This window comes from Rissa tridactyla, chromosome 1 (genome assembly GCF_028500815.1).
Source record: "Rissa tridactyla isolate bRisTri1 chromosome 1, bRisTri1.patW.cur.20221130, whole genome shotgun sequence".
Taxonomy (NCBI): domain Eukaryota; kingdom Metazoa; phylum Chordata; class Aves; order Charadriiformes; family Laridae; genus Rissa; species Rissa tridactyla.
In genome coordinates this window covers 179325054-179343924 of record NC_071466.1, presented here as the reverse complement: position 1 = coordinate 179343924, position 18871 = coordinate 179325054, and the positions used below count along the sequence as shown (strand labels likewise).

At 36.5% G+C, this 18871-nt stretch overlaps 1 protein-coding gene across 7 annotated transcripts in view; it reads right to left on the bottom strand.

Annotated features, from left to right (window-relative positions):
* Positions 1-637: 637 nt before the first annotated feature.
* Positions 638-18871, bottom strand: part of ZFC3H1 (zinc finger C3H1-type containing) — a 43628-nt gene continuing 25394 nt past the window's right edge. For 4 of the 7 annotated variants that reach the window (XM_054188449.1, XM_054188450.1, XM_054188452.1 and 1 more), the window contains exons 20-35: positions 18383-18499; positions 17292-17475; positions 15388-15574; positions 14680-14871; positions 12452-12689; positions 11206-11311; positions 10930-11128; positions 10331-10425; positions 9268-9378; positions 6914-7018; positions 6660-6825; positions 5828-5928; positions 4571-4672; positions 3935-3974; positions 1739-1801; positions 638-1613 (exon numbers count right to left, since the gene is read on the bottom strand). In XM_054188449.1, coding sequence (XP_054044424.1) covers positions 1476-1613; positions 1739-1801; positions 3935-3974; positions 4571-4672; positions 5828-5928; positions 6660-6825; positions 6914-7018; positions 9268-9378; positions 10331-10425; positions 10930-11128; positions 11206-11311; positions 12452-12689; positions 14680-14871; positions 15388-15574; positions 17292-17475; positions 18383-18499 — 2144 coding nt within the window. In that variant the 3' untranslated portion in view covers positions 638-1475. Of the gene's footprint in view, positions 1614-1738; positions 1802-2038; positions 2155-3934; positions 3975-4570; positions 4673-5110; positions 5306-5827; positions 5929-6659; positions 6826-6913; positions 7019-9267; positions 9379-10330; positions 10426-10929; positions 11129-11205; positions 11312-12451; positions 12690-14679; positions 14872-15387; positions 15575-17291; positions 17476-18382; positions 18500-18871 lie in introns of those variants that run through there. The other 3 variants (XM_054188455.1, XM_054188454.1, XR_008464465.1) reach the window with 3 other exon arrangements.

Here is an 18871-nt window from a genome sequence, read left to right as displayed (position 1 = left end):
ACAGAAGAAGCTTGAAGAAATCAGGATAGCACTCTAGTACCAGGAAGAATGGGTTTGAGCCAGCTTTTGTAGTATTTTATAATTCATGCTTAAATACAAGTTTATTTAAGGTGCAGAATCGCCCTCCATTCCCCTAGGTGAAAACTAGCATTTCCCACTTTTCTCTCCTTTAAGAGAGCTGCTTCATGCAAGTAAGGGTTTTGAAAGTTACTAGAAGGAAAGGCAGTGGAAGTTGTATGTCCCAAACCATTTTGCTTCATTCTCAAAGATGAGGACGACTCCTTCACTGTCTTCATAGCATCTTCATAAGTCACCTATGTGAAGGGTGCTACAGCTCTCTTTTGATATGATTTGTCACAGATGGAAAAACAGGTGGAAAGCCACCCTGATGTGAACAGCCCCATCACTGGTTCCATGGGCTCACTGTGTCTCTCTGCAATGTACATGCAGAGACTTGGAAAGGGGACCTCATTTCATTACAGGTGAAAAGGACAAATTATGAAGTATAGTTTCTGTTACCAAACTGGTACTGTTGACAGGAACAGCTGTTATGGGATAAACATCTGTGCATGTAAGGCAAGAGGAGGAAAGAAAGCCTATTTTCCTATGCAGTTACTCTACATCCACAACAGGCAGCTCAAAATAACAAAAGACAACAGATTTTTTTTTTTTTTTTTTAAAAAGGTCAGCTTGTATTGAAAATATCTCTGTAAAAACACCTGTAATACTACAAGGTAGTACCAATACAAAACAGATCAATATTAACTTTCTTTAAACTGTTAAACTTTATTATAAATTAAAATTTCTTTACAAAAAATTGCACATAATTGACCACTCTTATGTTCTGATGCACTGGCATTTGCAATAGTTTCTTTAATCTTCAAGTTTAATAGTCTCTGCCGTGAGTCCAATGCAGAAAAGGGCAGTAAGCAACCCTCTTAGTGCCTTCAAGTGCAAGAAGCATACTTGTGGCCACGGCAGTTACACTTTCCTTAAGAGCGGCTGCTTTTGTTTTAAATCCTGTAATGAAAAAGTCTCAAAAAAGGTTTAAAAAAGGAAAACCCCAAAATGGACTACTTGCTTTTTACTGTAAACACAGCCCAGTAAATTAATCCCAAACACAGATCTCTCAGGCATCAGCGAGAGTGTCAAGTGAATCAGGAACAGCAAAACAAAGAAAACAGAAAATAAAAAGAAAACATAAAAAAATAATGTCTGTCATTTTGATTAACTATACTTACGTACATGACGTTATGAGAATCTGGCAGGGCCCAGAAGCAAGGCCAGACAGGGAGTTCATTTTTCCAGAGGAGGGTCACGTTAATTGTTTCCAGGTTCAAGGAGAGCAGATTGGAGACTTGATATGCTCAGCAATACTCATCTGCCTTACACAGACCTTAGGCACGGGTCAGCCTGAAGAATCATTCAACTGATTTTGGCATTTAATAGGACTTATGGCTGACCGTACCCAGCGTTCAGTGATTCTTGCTTTCTGTTCTGTAAGTGTTTAAATTTAAAAGCTCATCTAGGCTGACTCCAACCTCTTGGCACTTGGAAACTAGTTTTCTCAGGTTATCAGTTTTACCTCCTCCTGATGCTTCAAACAAGAGTTGCTGTAAGAGATGGGGAAGCAGATATAAGATTTAGCCAGAGCTTGAGCATCACCACATCTATGGATATGGGATATGCAGAAAATTTAAATGAAACCTCAAACTGAATCATAAGGAGAAAACATTACATCTTTCCACAGTGTTGCACATAGAGGTAACTTCTGAACGGCTCTCTGATATAAATGATGGACCTGTAAAATAAAAACAAGTATTAAAAGTCAGCACAACTTTGTGCACTCAAGAGATCTGAAGCACAAAAATCTCTTGCAATAATTTCTAGAATCTGTTATTAAAAAAAACGCTTTGAAGTCAAGCATTAAATTGCTACTAGAAGCAAAGGCAAGTTTATGTCTGACCTTAATTCTGACCCTTGTATGCACATGATTAATTACATGAGGACATTCTATTTTTCTTCACAAGATTCTTGCCTCATTCATTGCACAGGATGGAACACAGTCAGGGAATGAAGCAGCTTACTGAATATTTCTCTTTCACCACTCAATATGTAGTCTCAAGGTCTTGCTTATTGCATACCATCCCAACCCTGCAATGAAAATAACTGGTTCATAGGCTTTTTTCCTTCAGCATCTATCTGTGCTTTAACAATCAGTATGTGTCTTTGCAACTGTCTAAAAAGAAAAAAATGGGTTTACCATTTTATGGTTGGAAGTAGAGGAGCAAAATGTTTAATTCAAGTATTTACACAAGTCTCCTTCAACCACTGGTATCTATAGCACCAACTTTTATCAGAGAGTCATTAGGGTAGGTATTTGTTGACATTTTAAATACTCATATCCATTTTTATGTTCTTTTAGCAAACCTTTACATGACCTCTGAAGGGAATAAATGACGAGTTCTCCAGGAACAGGAAATCCAGAATCTGAATCACAATTCAATTTTAAAACAGTAACTTGCTTACTAGAAAATCCAGTTATCTGGAACAGCCACCAATTTGCATAAACAGTCGTAAGTGCTCACTACATTCCAAAGCGTCCCCCCCAAAAAAAGAAACCCAAAACACCCAACTGCACTTTGTGTGCCTACTTAAGATATTTTACTCCACACCGTATAGTTAGTCATGTGGTTGCAGAAGAAAAACACAAGATTTCTTCTGGGTGTAATCCAACTACAGTGTTTTACATATGCCTTCATTCTCATTGGCTCATTTTCTTTAAGGACCCTCTTTTTGATTCTTTTGAAATGTATTTTTCTAACCAAATAAAGCAGGGATCTCTTAAGTCACCAGCCTCACTATAGGCAGTGCCTTAAAGTGTAGTCCATCTAATACAATGACTGAAGCAGGGATCTGTGACTAATTACAGATTACACCAAACCATCAATATGGAGACAGAATTAAGGTTGAATAGGCAACCATGCCTTTGATATCTCCCGACTTTGAACTATTTGATCTTACAAACCAAATAACTGGCTGCTTAGGGGGTGTTCTTTTAAAACATTCTAGGAGACAGTAAAAAAGGAAAGCAAAGATTTCATATGTGAGTCTAACAATAGCCATGCCACCCATTATGAATCAGTTAAAGCTTTAATACTGTTTCAAAGAAAGACTTATCAGAAAAGAAGGACGTTGAGAATCAGCCACTACAAGAATGACCCAAAACAAGATACAGCAGAGAAGCAGCTCAGAAACACCACAGGCAAGTGGTGTCACAAACACAGGGCCCCATGAACCCCCCCAACACACAGCATCTTTCCACTGGTCGAAGAATATTTTGAAGGCGACAGCAACAATACCAAGAAGATCCATTCTGTTTGAACTGAAAAGTGACTTAGTTGCTGTGCCAAAACCCTCTTGGTATTTGTATAAAGGGTGATAAAAATATTTCCCTCCCCAAAGTACCAATGAGTGAACTTGTTATTTTTGGAGAAAGAGAGCTGATGTCTTTCGTGGGGTCGGGAACTCAAACTCTCTACGTACTTTGCCTTGGCAGACCCATCCTTCCAACTACTTGTAAAGATAGTTGTTAGCATCTTCCAGCACAACAATCCTTCCTTCCCTCTACTGTAAGTGCTAGCAATCTCTTCCACGTCAAAAAAAAAAAAAAGTGGGAGAAGAATACAGCCCCCCCACCCCCAGTAAGGGAAAGATACACAAACAGAATGCACAAGTACTAATGATATAATCCATTCTACCTTGATTGCCAAATATTTCTCACACTGGAGGCAAACGTTTTGGCATTTATACATAGAATATTTCAACTACCTAGAAATCTTTGGTTTAAGAGATGACTATTGCTTTGGATAAAGCTATGGTATGAAAAGTTTTACAGCATTTTTTAATTACTCATTTTAGTATGTTGACTTACTTCTCTTTGTCCCATTAGAAAGCACTCGGCAGCAATGGCTCTGAGGAAAAGAAATATATAAAAATATTTATTCTTGAATGATTTTAAATGCCACTAGTGGCAGAATACTGACTGTGGAATGGAATTACAAGTTCCTTGAGAAGAAACTGACTAACTTCCAATGATGTTATTCTACAGTGACAAGATAAAAATAGCCATTTTTTAAAAGCAACCTTACATGAGCAAGACATTTCAGTGGTTCCCCATTATGAACAAACACTGAAGAAAAAGATCAGTTCAGCATCACTGGATAATGTAGATTACTGCTATTGTGATATATAAAGGGGAGGGTAGAGAGGAGGAGACAGAAGTCAATAGTTGAATTAAAAAGGCAACTTGTAAATACATCATTCATATTTATCTGCATAATATCCATTCACATAAGTTTCCCCAAGAGGGAATTTCATTTCTCATTTTACACAAGTGACAGTACCTCTGTCTGTTGTAACAAACAGTTACTGCTTAAATAATAAGCTAATGAAAGAGAGACTTCCAGTATAAGCCCAACTGGAAGGACGTTTTGGATTTACCTTTGTGATGTAAACCTTATAAACAAAAGCAATATCTATGAAAACAGATGTATGACTGTTGCATTACATTTTCCAGATGGCCAGGCATGTTGGGATATTATATGTAAACATCTTGGCTTGCAGTTTCAGAATTTGAACATTGCTCTCCTCCCAGTATCGCAGCAGCAGTCTGTAAAAGACGTTCATGAGAAAGGAACACTGCTGTAATCACTGGGAACAAAAAAGCAATCCAAAGATACAAACACATTACACGAAATACATTACACCTAATCTAAGCCGAGTTGCAAGTAGGAAAAAAAAACGCGGACCACCATATACAATATTGACTGAACATGCTCTCAGAACAAAAAGTTAAGATATACTTTCAGAGAATAACTAGAGTGTGACATCAGAGAGAAAATATGATCTTGGCACATGACAAGATCCATTTTTAGCATGCACAAGGTAACTGTATATTTGACAGGAGGCTAATTAGTTTTACAGTCCTGTGGCGAGGAGGGGCTGTTCAGTCAGTTCTGCTCACCCATTTCACGTAGTATCAACATTGTCTAAGGGAGCTGCAAGTTCCATCTAGACAGAATCGCAACTTGGTTTAAAATGCATTCACCTTTGTGTGCCAAAGGCAGGTGTGTCATACTCTCCCCACACTCCCAACCACACACACTTATTTCAAGTCTTGCTTTGAATTCTTTGGGGTCACTGTTGATGATGACCAGTAAGTGCTTGGGGACTTTTCAAAATCATTCAATCAAATGTTCATGAGTTCACTGCAGCTGAATATGGTAAAACATGGACCCTAATCCTGAGAGAGTACAGTTTAAAATACTGTTAAAGTAAGAATCAATGTGATGCTTACATTAAGTGTTTGTTTCCCCATAAGTTTCTTCCCAAAAATAAGAATTGCTTATCTTTGCTAATGTTGTTAAGCCTTGTTGTTAACATGAAGTTAAGCCTTAAGGTAGCACTGTTATACACTGGTGTATCCATTTTTATTGGTTCTATGCTGGAACTATACATTTCATAGATCATTAAGTAACAAGACTTTAATGGATATCTGACATTTCTCTACAGACTTGAAGTTTTGATCATTTGTACACATCATGTACAATGCAGAGTTAATTCCTGTATAATTATAACCTTTCTGTAGACAGAACAGAACCCTGTCAAATAAAAGAAAAATTGAGATGTCAGAAGGCGCAATATGCCTCAAGCAACATGCAATAATGGAACAAGCATAGTAGAAAGCAGATCATGCATGTCTTGCTCAAAAAACAGTAGTTATGTTAACTAACTGTTTGTCTTGATTACCAGTATTTTTACATACCTCAGTGCAAGTCCAGGATTAGCAGGCATGGTAGAACAAAACCGTTCCAAAGTTTTGGAATGTTGAGATTTTGGAATGCAGCTCAAATAAAAAAGAATTACCTGTAGAATTTGAATTATAAACATTAATCCACTTTATAGCTGTCTAATTTTGCTAAGAATAATGGAATGAAACTATGAACATGACTAAAGTGAGTTACCAACTACAAACCTCATCCTTCAAGAGTACAGAAATCAATTTGTGTAATAAAAAGTTAGTGTCAAGTTGCTAACACCACATATTTCAGTCCTTCTAGCCTGCACTTAGCGAGTAAAGAGAAATGCACCGGATGTTAGCAAAACGGGACCCAGGATTTCTATAAGCTTTATTCTGTCTGTAAGTGTTCAACTTGTTTTTACTCCTACTTTTACTTTATTTCTTCTGTTTCTCAACCACTGTAATTTCCATGATTAAAACTGACAGCTTACAGACTCTTTCCTTCTATCAGTGTTACAGCTCTGCAGACCCCTCTTGCTCAACCATCTCTTCCCTTCCTTACACATTTTCTCTAGGAAAGAACAGTTCATCATTAACAGCTGTATTCACAGTATTAAAGCATGCCATAAAGTTTCTCTTTGCCTTACACAGCCTTTATTGAAAAGGTCGCTGCTAGACAGTCTTCTGCTCACAACACTACTCTCCTCTGACACTCGTTTCTTTTTCTACGAATTCCTAGCTCTCAGTGTTCACATACTACTGGTGCTGTATTTGAACAAGTAAATTACAGGTACCTGCTAAAAGGTCATCACTGGTCTCTTTGTTTAGTTAAAACCGTCCACAGACACATTTTTACCTTATTATGAAACTCATAATTGGTCCAATAATCAGCAGTACTAAAAGGAATTGGATATCGTGTGGGGACTGTAACCAGACATCTGTTCACTAGGTCAGTAAAAAGCTTGAATTCTTGAACTTTGTTGTTGGATCCAACAACTTTGCTATTGATAAAAACAAGGTAACTGTAAAAAAAAGAGAAAGAAAGATGGTTCTGGTAGCCTTCACTTAATAGTTTTGAGATTAATTTACTATCCTTCCTTAAGAACTTACTCCAGCCAGATGTTCTGGACAGTTTCCTGCTGCATCACTGCCCCCAGAGCTGCTTCATAAGCATCCAGTGCTTCACCAACACTTGCGTGAAGAGACTGGCACAAACTGTTTATATTAAAAGTTAAGAAGTGTTGTATATCATAAACAATGCATGTTCTTACATATTAAGAGTAAAAAAAACAGTGAAGAACTTCCCATTTGAGATGCAAGAAAAAGGTGTTTTCAGTTTAGCAACATTACGGACTAATGTATCAGTCAACTTATTAAAATGGGTAAGGCTCAACTGCAGATAATAAGGAATAATACAGAAACCATGCAGTTTAAAATGCAACTCTTCAATAGAAATGAAATATTATGAATTGTCTTCTACTCTTGTAAAGTACCCTTTTACTAATCCTCATAATAGGGATGCTCTGACTGCTACAGAAGGGAGACAAGTCTTGAACTTCCATTTGGAAAGCTCCAGAATAAATTTCAAAGCCGGATTAAAACCACTTGAGAAATGGTTATCAGACTGTGGCAACAGAACGAATGCTCTGAAACAAGTATCAGTGGGGATCAAGTCAGGAAAAAAAAAAAATACAACTGACAAGAACAGCCAAAAATCCCCTTCATTTTGTTCCACAGCCCCTCAAACATATGATCAGACCAACATATAGGACCTCACCAAAGACAGAAGTAGACACGTTTTTTGACCCAGATTCAGTGAATGATCTGTATTTCAAAGCGTAAAGTAACAGTAGAACAAAAGGTAAGACTTTTGGTAAGTTGTAAGAAGAAAAAAACCTCATGAAAAGGAAGACTGCAGAAACCCAAAATAACATAGGGCTGATGTTGCTACCCTGCTATAGAACCATCATGACTAAGGTCCCATAATCAGAGTGCCTGATTCTGCTCCTGCTTTCCCCAAGCACTATAAACTAAATCACCAATTTGCTACTCTCTATTGAAGTGTGTGTATACATATGTGCACACATACACAGTGATCCTTCCAAGTAAAATATTGTTTCTTGAGCTTTGAGGCTTTGTTGGTTTCAATCTAACTATTTTCACTTGGTGAAAGTGAACTTTTATGTCTTTTGTTCTCTGTACCTGAAAAAAGGAAACCCACATAGATAGGCCCAAATACTTAGGCACTTAATGTAGCAAAACTCAACCACAGAAACACTCAATTACTAGCTCTGAAAGTAATTTAGGCACTTATTTCAAGAACACTAGTTTCCCTCTTAGAAGCAGGTACTAAAATGCAGGAGCAACTGAGCTTAAGTTAAGGTCCCTAATGACTAGGCTAAACAGTGACCTTAAGTGTCTTCCTAACAGTGTTTGTACAGTGCAAGTACCAAACTTAGAAGATACTGCTTCGCAAGTTCAGTTAACAAGCAATTTGTTTAAATTGCTATTAATGGACAATATCAAAGAAAACATTAAGATAACTTAATATAAACATTATGTAAAGATTTTCTTGAAAACCATACGTTTTACCTGCTTATAAGCTGTCCACCAATTAAAAGCTATAAGCAACAGTGCTGAAGGAGTTCTGAGGAGTCCTCACTCAGTATGTGAAGCATTCTCATCTTTGCCCCTTTACTTATCTGAAAAGCCAAACAGCTACTTGTGAAGATTGACAGATCCAGACCATGAAGTGGTAAGCTTCCTAAATAGCTTAAGTCAACATCTCAGTAACCACAGTTCTACCAGTATGAGTTACAGATGGCTAATTCTTTGGTGCTTGCCAATCCTGGATATTACTGCTACCAAAAGCAACAAAAAAAATAAATGTATACATGTATAGATGACAAAGATCTGTCACCTTTGCAGTCTCTTGCAGAGGAAAGGGTCACTTTGCTGTATTACTTGCCTACAGAGGGGCGCCTGTGGCTAGTTCCAACTGTTATAGCCTGTTGATAGCAGCTCCATAAATAGCTGAAACAGTGAGTCAAGGAAAGTGGGGAGAGCAAGGCTAAACAAAGTTCGGAGTGGGGGGAATGACTGTAAAATAAAAGGGAGACAACTGAAAGCCAGAAGAAAGAACACTACTAGCAGTAGCAACCTAAACCAAAAGTAAAACAAAAAAAAAAAATCATTTTTGTGAGTTGAACACACCTGTTACTGTTCCCACAGGGCAGAATTTCTGAAAGATTTCTCAAGTGGAGAGTTTAAGTTGATGTGCAATTCAGTTCCATAAAATTGTCTCTGTTGTGCAGCAGGCAGGTAGGTTCTCTAAGGCCTGGCAGATCGTTTATTCAAAGAACCCAAAGTGATATACCCTTCGGCAAATAATGAACGTTCTGCTTTTGAAAATGCAATTTACAGACCCAATAGCTGTTTCTCGGAAATACTTTAGAAAGTCTCACCAGTAGATCTGCCACAGATATGGGATTTGCTGGTTGACAACATCATCTGTAAGCTGTTCTTTATAGAGAGGTGATGTAAATTCAATTGGCATTGGAAAATTCAAGAGATATCTACATGAGAAAAAAGTAGTAGTAAATGAGAATATCCCTCTACATGGAAGAGTCCTATGTGGATGTAACATTTAGTTCCAAAACGCAGTTCACAGGACATATTAAAAAAAGATGTACTTTTCCTAGATTTTTGTTTAACTCCAGATACAGTTTATACAGAAAGCATTACATGGAAATATAGAAATAGTTCATACAGAAAGCATTTACTCCTTCATTACGTACCAAGTTAAATGTTCCTTTGTATCTCAGACTTCCCACCCAGAAATACCAACATCAAGTAAGGTACCATCATCTACCTACATTCAGCTAAGCAGCATTGCAGTACTGTAAACAGTAACACGAAAAAATGTACGCATGAATGAAATTTAACACCTAACTTGGAGATAAAAGCATCTCAAAGCCTCATCTGCATAAACTTTAGCACATAAGGTCTTCCTTTGAAGGCCTTCAGAGGCACCTACTTTGACTATAGGGAACTTGCATATCTCAGAACTTTGATAAGTCTCTCAAATAGTTGCCAAAATTCAACTGAAAATCAGCAGGCTAAATACAAACCTGTGTCCTTTCAGCAATCATAGTCTGCTGATTAATAGCATGCTGGACCTCTGGATTGAGGTCTTTTGCAAGTATTTTAGGTATGCAATTTTAGGCTCCTAGCTTTGGAAAAAAGACACACACACAACCAATTTTGGCATACATATGACTGACTTCCATCCCCCAAATCCAAACATTAAACTTGTTGGCTGCTTCATCTTTAAATGCTTGTGGATTTACAATTTAGTGTATATGCACAAACAACAAGTATAACCTTTATAAAAAGTATCAAATCATAATTCACTGAAGTTTTAGCAAAACATGCCAAGCTAAAAATAGAGGAGTTTGAAAGTTCTAGACTGCCTTGTTTTTCAAGAAAATGCCAATATTACCAAAATTTAAAATATTCTAAGTGTACCTTAAGAGATCCATAGGACTCTGCTGTTGACATGTATTCTCAAAGAAAGCTGCCACAAAATCTTGCAATAGTGGAAGAATACTGCTTGACCTTTCCTGTTTTGGGGATTTTATTTTTTTAAAACAAAAAATAAAATAAAATCAGACATCAACCTGAAAATGACAAGAACAATTTAAGCGCAATAAATAACAAGTGGTGTGTTTATCTGTGCAATGCTCCATTGTCATCATTTTCTCAAGAATGAGATCTAACTGTCTCAGGCAGCAGGAAAAAGCTGAAAACTTATTATAGGGTTTACTGTTAAAGTCTATTCTTGTGTAAGGATATTAACACTGAATTAGAACAAGCCAAACTATACATTCATGATTTTATATAATTCCTTTAATTATCTTTAATCATGTCACTAATCTTGACAATTATATTTTTTTCCTCTTGATATAAAGGAGAACTAGACATTACAAAAATATCATGAATTTCATTTCATGATTATTTCAAAAATATCAAGAATATCAATTTCATAAATGTTTGAAACAACACACAAACCCCAAACCTTAAGAAGTCAGCAGACCAACAAAATGAGTTTTGGAGTAGAGTATTACCTGTGAAACAAGGAATTTACACAACTGATAAAAAATTTCTGCATTCTGAGGATTCTTCTCAAATGCTCCAATCCACACTTTGTAGGCATTGTCACTCTGCTCCATCTGCAAATACAAGGCGGCCAAACTCTCCAAGAGCTGACAGTTGTTAGGGCAGAGCTCCAATAAAGATCTACAGAGTTCTGTAGCAGACTCCCACCTTAAAGACAAGTAAAGGTAAGTTTTCAAAAAAGCACAGTTGAGTACTCCAATTAAAAGTGTTTTGAAACAACTTACCTTTCAAGAAGTTTCAGCAAAGCTATCATGTTTCTGTAGAGAGGAAAGCAGATAGCTATTCTTTTTTCAGCCTCAAGGTTTTCATCAGTACATGTTTTGACAGCATCTTCAAAAGTATAAAATCAAGTCTTTAGACCTCAAGCAATGTCAAAGTTATTTGAAGCCTTAACATAATAAAAAGTCTCATTTAACATAATGAAAATATGTTAAGTGTGGAAAAATATTTCTGAGGGGGCTACTTTCACAAATTATTTAAAAGAAAAGAGGACTGTCATCTTTGGAAAAGGTTTCTTAACACTTATCACCACAGCACAAAGACAAAAGCCCGTTAGAAGTTTCACCCCCCGTTCATCTAAAATACCAATGAAGTATTAAAGCCACTTTACAGGTAGCAGTGTATCACTATATTGAAAACTACATTCCAGGATTTCCAGCATAGCTGCTGAAAGCTATTGAAACAAAAGCTAATATAGGATATTATTTTTCTTCTCAGCATAATAAAATGTTACTCGATAATGAGCACCCTGTTATCATGGCTAGACTACCTTCACTCCCACAGCTGGGCTACTCAATCTATCCTTGAGTATTTCCACACTACGTTACCATATGCAGCACAGATATATTCCCAGTGTCAATTCAACGTTACTGCTGGCTAACATGCTAAGTACTGACATTTATACAATGCTATTATAAAGTCTACCTCTGGCAGCACCACAAGTCAAGAATTCAATTTCTTCTAGTATCTTCATTTTACATCTTTAAAAAAAAACGATTCCCTTTACTTAACTTTGAATGAAGGCAGACACACGCATTGCTCTGCCTCTAAGGAAACACAATAATCTTCTAGGAAAGTAGTTTTCCAATAGACACATCCCATTGAGGGGAGGTAGGGTAAGAGAGAATGACAACAGAAGTTTTGCTTTATGCTTATATAAACCCAAGAAAACTAGCAATGTCACACTGTCACAAGCCACTGGTCTTTATCTTGATAGAGTATCATAGTTCAGAGAAAAAGCTATGGCCTTGAGCCACCGATGAAAAACCTCAATGTGTGCATTAAGTACCTGAGAACATGGACTTTCCTCACTACTCTGTTCAAATCAAGATGAAATACTCACTGGATTAATCCCAATGGCTTAACACAGTCACCAGCACTATTGCACTGCCTTGAAATTCCAAAAGTTGGAAAATATTTCTTGATTTACAAGCAAGCAATGCATTATGTAGATTACCTCTTTAATCTTACCTTCAAACATAGCTAGCAGCACATCAGGATCAGTCTTCACATCTTGAACTGTTTGCCATGGTATTAAAAATGGCTCTTTGTTCATGATCCTTGAAGGACCGGCATTAGCTGGATCATAGAACTTGCCTGGGAGAATGCCGAATTCAGTTAGATGTATGTAAGCCAGCCAAGCCAAGCAACGGTCACTTACAGTAAGGCGTTCTGATATTATCTTTTCATTTGCTGATTTTAAAGCATTCTGTAAAGGTTAAAAGAAATACAGTGTATTTCAACCATAAAATCTTTAAGGTCTGGGAATGAGACAAGGAAACAGGTTTAATATTTTCAAATCTTTTCTATAAGAGAGACAGGAACTAATTCTTTACATCAATCATGACTATATTTGGCTTATGTGACTGTATTCAAATCATATGCATAATTTCTAATAACAAGTTTAGAAAAATTGTAGAAGATTGTTATTTTGAAGAGTGAACAGAAAGACTTTGAAAACATGCATCTCCCAAAGTACTTTCTACTTTTCTGCGTAATTCTTGGACAATTACTTCCAGTTGGATACAAATAATACGTTAGCTCTAGAGACAACTCATCTACAAGTTGGATTCAGCTTGCTACGTCCTACTGGGTTTTGTGGGTTTGTTTGTTGGGTTTTGGGGAAGATTTTTTTTATTAAGTTTAGTTGTACAGCTACTAAATTACAGCTATCCAAGTCTACTGAAAGCACCACCATCTCTAGGCATATTGTTTATAAAAGTGTTGGAAATGTTACTGCGAACAAGGATACAGCTTCGAATTTTCCTGCCAGTCATATGCAAAAACTAGAATAATCCAGTTAAACTGGCAGATCCCAAATAAAGTCCTTAGAGCATGCGACTAGACAAAGTCTAAACACAGTTGCTCCTAAACAAGAACAGACTCTCCTGGCTACCAACATGCTAACTTTTTTCTGGATATTTTTTCTGGATAAATGGAGTACAATCAGAGAATGTACTTCCAAGGGAATGAAAGCACTTGCAAATTTAGACAAAATTCAGCAGGACACTTGTCCTGTAATAGGCAAAAACCTGAAGTTTCAAAGCCATTTAACTTATTCACCATTCAAAATAAATACTTACTTGAAAATTTGCTCCCAAATTTTCAGAGAGACACATTGCTACTTACTCTGAAGTAACATTTACTTAGAAATTATCTTCTCTCAAATATGGCTAAATAATCTCTCCCAAAGATATTCTTTTCAACTACACCTTTCCAATTAATATGAAAAGCGTTTGGTTTTGCGATGATGGGAAGGTAAGGGAAACCAACACGTTATTCCCCCATATACACTGGATTTCCATGTCAATTTGACACAAACTGAGTTTTTTTCCTCCCTCTGTTCTTTTTGCTCATTCAGTCAAACATTCAGCATTACATTTATCAGTACTGCTGTCTTTAGAATAGCTTTTGGAGGAAGTCAACACAACATTACACTTTTCTATTTAAACTGGAGCCAGAAAAACGCATGACAGCCTTAAACCACACAATTGAGAAAAGTGTTTTAGGGTGTAGCGAGCAACAGGTGCCACCTGCTGGTAGGCATGAAAAAACTTGCAACTAAAGCTACAGCAGCTCCCACTTTTAGTAGGAGCTGATTTCAGCTTTCAATTTCTCACCTTCGTGCACCACTTCTATTGACGGTAACAGTGACTTAAATACTTTCTACAGTCACAATAAAAGCCTGAGATAACTGCATGATTCTGCAGTTCATAGGATCAATAACGTCCGATTTAAGAGTCTCCAAATTTTGGAGCAGAGCAATACTATTAAATAACATCATACTACGTTCTTCCCAAGAACTACTGGTTGGAACATTTCTGTAGCAATAAATATTTGAGCACCTGAGGCAATCCATTACTCACAGGCAGAAAAACATTCTATGGCTTCTATTACTTCACTGCAGAAAAGTGTTCTAGGGCTTACCAGGAATCAAGTAAAGCAGTTCCTTGGGAATTATTTGAGATGTAGTGGTCCAGGCTATTAGCTACACAAGCAAAGCAAAACAGGTAACAAAAACCCCAAAGGTATATCCAAATTTTATAACAGCATTATATCTCAAAACAGAAGCCTCTAGAAGAATTCCTTCAGCAAATAAAGGAAGGAACAGTTCTTCTAGATTTGACACTATCGGAGTCACAGGCATTATAAAGGTGAAGGTATGAAGACAGTTCCTGGGGTGGTAACTTGGAAGTTACCTGCAGCACAACAAGAGCATTCTGCTGTCTTCCTGTAAACAGGCTTAAGTGAACTCTGTACAGGAGAGTCTCCAGCAGCTGAAAGGACACGAGATTTGGATTTTCTTCTCCATCTGTCACCTCCATTAGGAACTGTAGCATCCTCCCACATACATAGTCTTTTCCATCAAAGGAATTCTCCAAATTCAAAAACTAGAGAGAAATAATTCATATTACTAATAATAATCAGATTATTAATAAAGCTTCTAAGTCAAAGTCACAAATTTCACATAATGTCTTACACCACCTTATGAACCATATTGCCCTACCTCACACTGAATTTTCACATTAAACCTCAAAAATATTGTTTAAAGATCAAGTAGTCAAAGTTAAAATTTGCAAACTTAAGTAACAAAAAATAAGAAATGCAACAGCCAGGTTGTGTGGGGCTTTGAGCAACCTGGTCTAGTGGGAGGTGTCCCTGCCAACTCTAACTATACTATGATTCTATCTTGATTTTAAACACCTTTTATTATCTGAGGAAGAGTGATGATTTCTACAAATATCCTACAAACAGAACTTTGAATCACTTCATTTTCTGAGGAACTTTTGAGTTTTCAGAAGGCTATAGTGCTTTTCATTTCGCAGTTCCCCTGTCATACATACTGGTTTTCCACAGTAGAAAATTAACACGAACATTTCACATACACTTTGGTTTTTTTTACTTACTGTCCACCAGATTTGATAAGAGGGAGCATATTCCACTGCTGTTTCACACATTTCCTGTATCTCCTCCTTGGTTCCTCTTTTTGAGAAGAGTCTGAGGTAATGACACCAAATTTCAGGATTTTCTTTGTTGTTCTCAAGGGCTCGGGCCAAAACATTTAAAGTAGAATCTAAACACTCAGACGATGAGCTGTAAAAATGAAAAAATTAAAAAGGCATTCACATCAACTGTGATAGTATCATGACTTACATGATATCAAACATGAAAATAGATGCTTATATGATTAGAATCGAAGTGACTGTCAGGTTTTTTTTTTATTTTAAACATGTGCTGTCCTTTACTATGAAAGTTTCGAAGTTTCAGTAACTCTTCACCCTTCAGAAGTTATTATTAGGTGCAATTACCATGGTGGATGGAAAAAATATTGTTTCTAGGAGGAGTGCCAATTCAAATAGGAGTCTAGTTTAATTGAAAATGGATAGGATTCACCTGTAAGCAGAAGTCTCAAGCTGCAATCATATAAAGGCATTTACATAACACAGACTTAAAAACTTAAGTGGAAATTTCAAAGGCTTAGTAAAGTAAGTTTGAATATTTTTGTTACATATTTAATTTACTTTCTACAGTCTTCAAATACAAGCCTTTATTTCAGGTTTCTATGCATGTCACACAGGTTTTCTCTGCCTCTAAATCATTAAAAAAAATTTTACTTTTTGAGATAACCATCATGAGATGATACCAGCAAAGTAATACAAGATTAGCTCAAATAACTGACTATATTTCAAACCACAGAGCTGAGCTTTAATTCATAAACAAGCTTCCATGAAACCACAGAAAGCTTCCAAGGTCACACTTATTCTGAAAACATCTTCAGAAATTACTTTGCATAGACATTTATGAGAGGAAAAACAGATGTCCCAAAATAAAATTAACACAGTTAACCATGTATAAGCCTGAAGCCTTCACAACCCCTTCTGTCACCACTGCCACCTACTAAACCAGTCTCTTCAGAATACTGAGGTTGGGGGGCAGGTAGGGAATGGGGGAGGTGGCTGTTTTAAGAAAAGGATGCATTGTCTTGCATTAGGTTTTCTCCCTTCTTTTCTTGGTATTTTTCCAAGTATGCTTATATTTAAAAAGTGTGCTCTCCTCACCCTACCACTTGCTGGTAGTATTTTCTTTTGAGTACTGGCCTTTCCAATTTTATCCCTTCTAGTGTTCAGGAAGCCATTGATACAGATAAACCAATCTTTTCCTACATTTTCCTCCCTGCTGCAGCTGCTTAAGCCAGTACCTAGTCAATCTCTAGCATGAAACCATCATGACAAAATTCCTACTGAAATTGCCAATAAAAATGTGGTACCCTGCAGAATAATTTAAAGGAACATAAACCAGATAAACTTAGAAATCCAAAAAGTTAAAAAAATGACAAAATAAGAAATTAAGTGCTCAACTGCATAATTTGTACAGGGATAAAACCATATAGCAGAACTGTTCTTATAACAAAGCTTTCCGATGAAAGCAATTTTAAACACTATTCCAACCATTCACTCCATAGAGGAGAAATGGATTTGAGTTCATTGGTCCACTACTTTATCACTGGAAGTACCACATTCCACTGCAATCTTTGGAATACATTAGGTTGTGCACTTTTCAAACACCAGCAATTATTTCTCCCACACTACTTTCCATCAAATTCCATTTGGAATCAGAACCTGCCTAAAGGTAAAACATCACTGCCATTTATTACTCACATACTATACTGCATACAACAGGAAATCTAATCTACTTTTTAACCTGCTTTTAAGTCGCATTGTTGAAGAAAGTTCTTAAACATCAGAAAGGAAACTTGATCACAGCAACATGCGTAAAGCACAAAATCAAATCTAAAATGTAGCAGACTTACCCTTCATTTTGATTCAAGTATTTGTATGCAAGTTTAATCCAAAGCTGTACATCACAGGGATTTTCCTGAACACTTGCCTCCAAGTTGGAAATGTCATCAGTCTCACTTGTAAAATATCGAACATCATCTGGAGTCACCACAGCATCAAGAGCTGGAACTCTTTTTTTATGTTCTGTGGGATGGGCTGCAAATAAAAATAAAATAAGAAGAAATATATTTCTTTTCAAAACAGAAGTGACCTGCAAGATTAGAACTCACAAGGGGTGGCATTTATGTATTTCAAGTATAGCCATTGACCAGAGCAAAATATGGTTATTTCAACATCCTCTTAAACTTAGAGCTGTGTAGTCTGTAGAAAACTGGTTGTATTTCAAATGCAAAGGCAAGAAATAAATGGCAGTAAAAGGCTGCTTTTATCAACTGACACCAATTAAGGTAGTTCATTAGGCAGCATTAGGAAATAAACACATCTGACAAAGCAAAATTTATCTCAACTCTAAGTCTCTAAGATTTCTTTTTACAGCATTTGCTAAACAAATCCTAAAGCTCCTACTTGCATGAGTCACACATTAAACACTGTTGGGTTACTGATGCTTTAGCAAGCTTGCTTCTCAAATGCCATTTAACAGCAGCTTTTTTTTAACTCCTGACCTCAACACCAAACACTAATTCTGTACAAATTTAGGATAACTGAGCACAAAGTTTTACTACCTCTAGTTCTGTGAAGGAAAAATAAAAATTAAAAAAAGTAACCCACCCTAATGGTCTATGGGCAAAGTTGAAACATTCTAGGGAAACAGTTCCTTACATTCCTTTTAAGAACAGGTAAGTAGAAATTCCACTTCAACTTCCAGTCACACATTATACTAGATAGCTTTTTTCCTTACATACAACAAATTAAGGTCAAACTTTACCCAAAAGTTTATGCAAAATAAAGTTTGCATACAGGAAATACAAAGTTAAGAGAGATATTAAAAGCACTGATTTTCTTAAGAACCACTTTAAAAATTAGGTGTTGGGAAGAGGCTGGTAGGTATTTCCCCCCCCGCACCGAGTACTCTTTTTTTAATGGATGCCACAATCCAGCTTACCGTATTTAATAGGTCCAACGAACTGTTCCTCTTCACTGCTGCTACTATCTAACAGAGGTTTTCTCCAGTACTTCGGTCTCCATTTCCTTTTATCTTTCCATGTTGTAAACGGAGGTGCTGTAAACAAGCAAAGTAGTAGAAATTCTTTTACTTTTCTATATTCAAGATTAAGTCCTCTTTGCTTATAAAGATTTTAGATAAAAACATTCTGTGAGTGCAATACAAGTGTATAAGTTTCAACACTACTTATTTAAAAATCAATTGCGCTCGAGTACGTAAGTCACTTTTTCCAAGTTGGACTCCAAAACTACTATATTACCGCCTTAAAACAAACTCTGCTGCCTTTAATGTACCATAAGCTGAATACATAATACTGATATAAATAAACCAAGAAACAACAACAAAAAATATTCTTGGTCTACAAAAAGTCATCCAGGTACTTATGTAATTTTAAAAGTTTATATTGTATTTAATCTACCAAAGTTACTT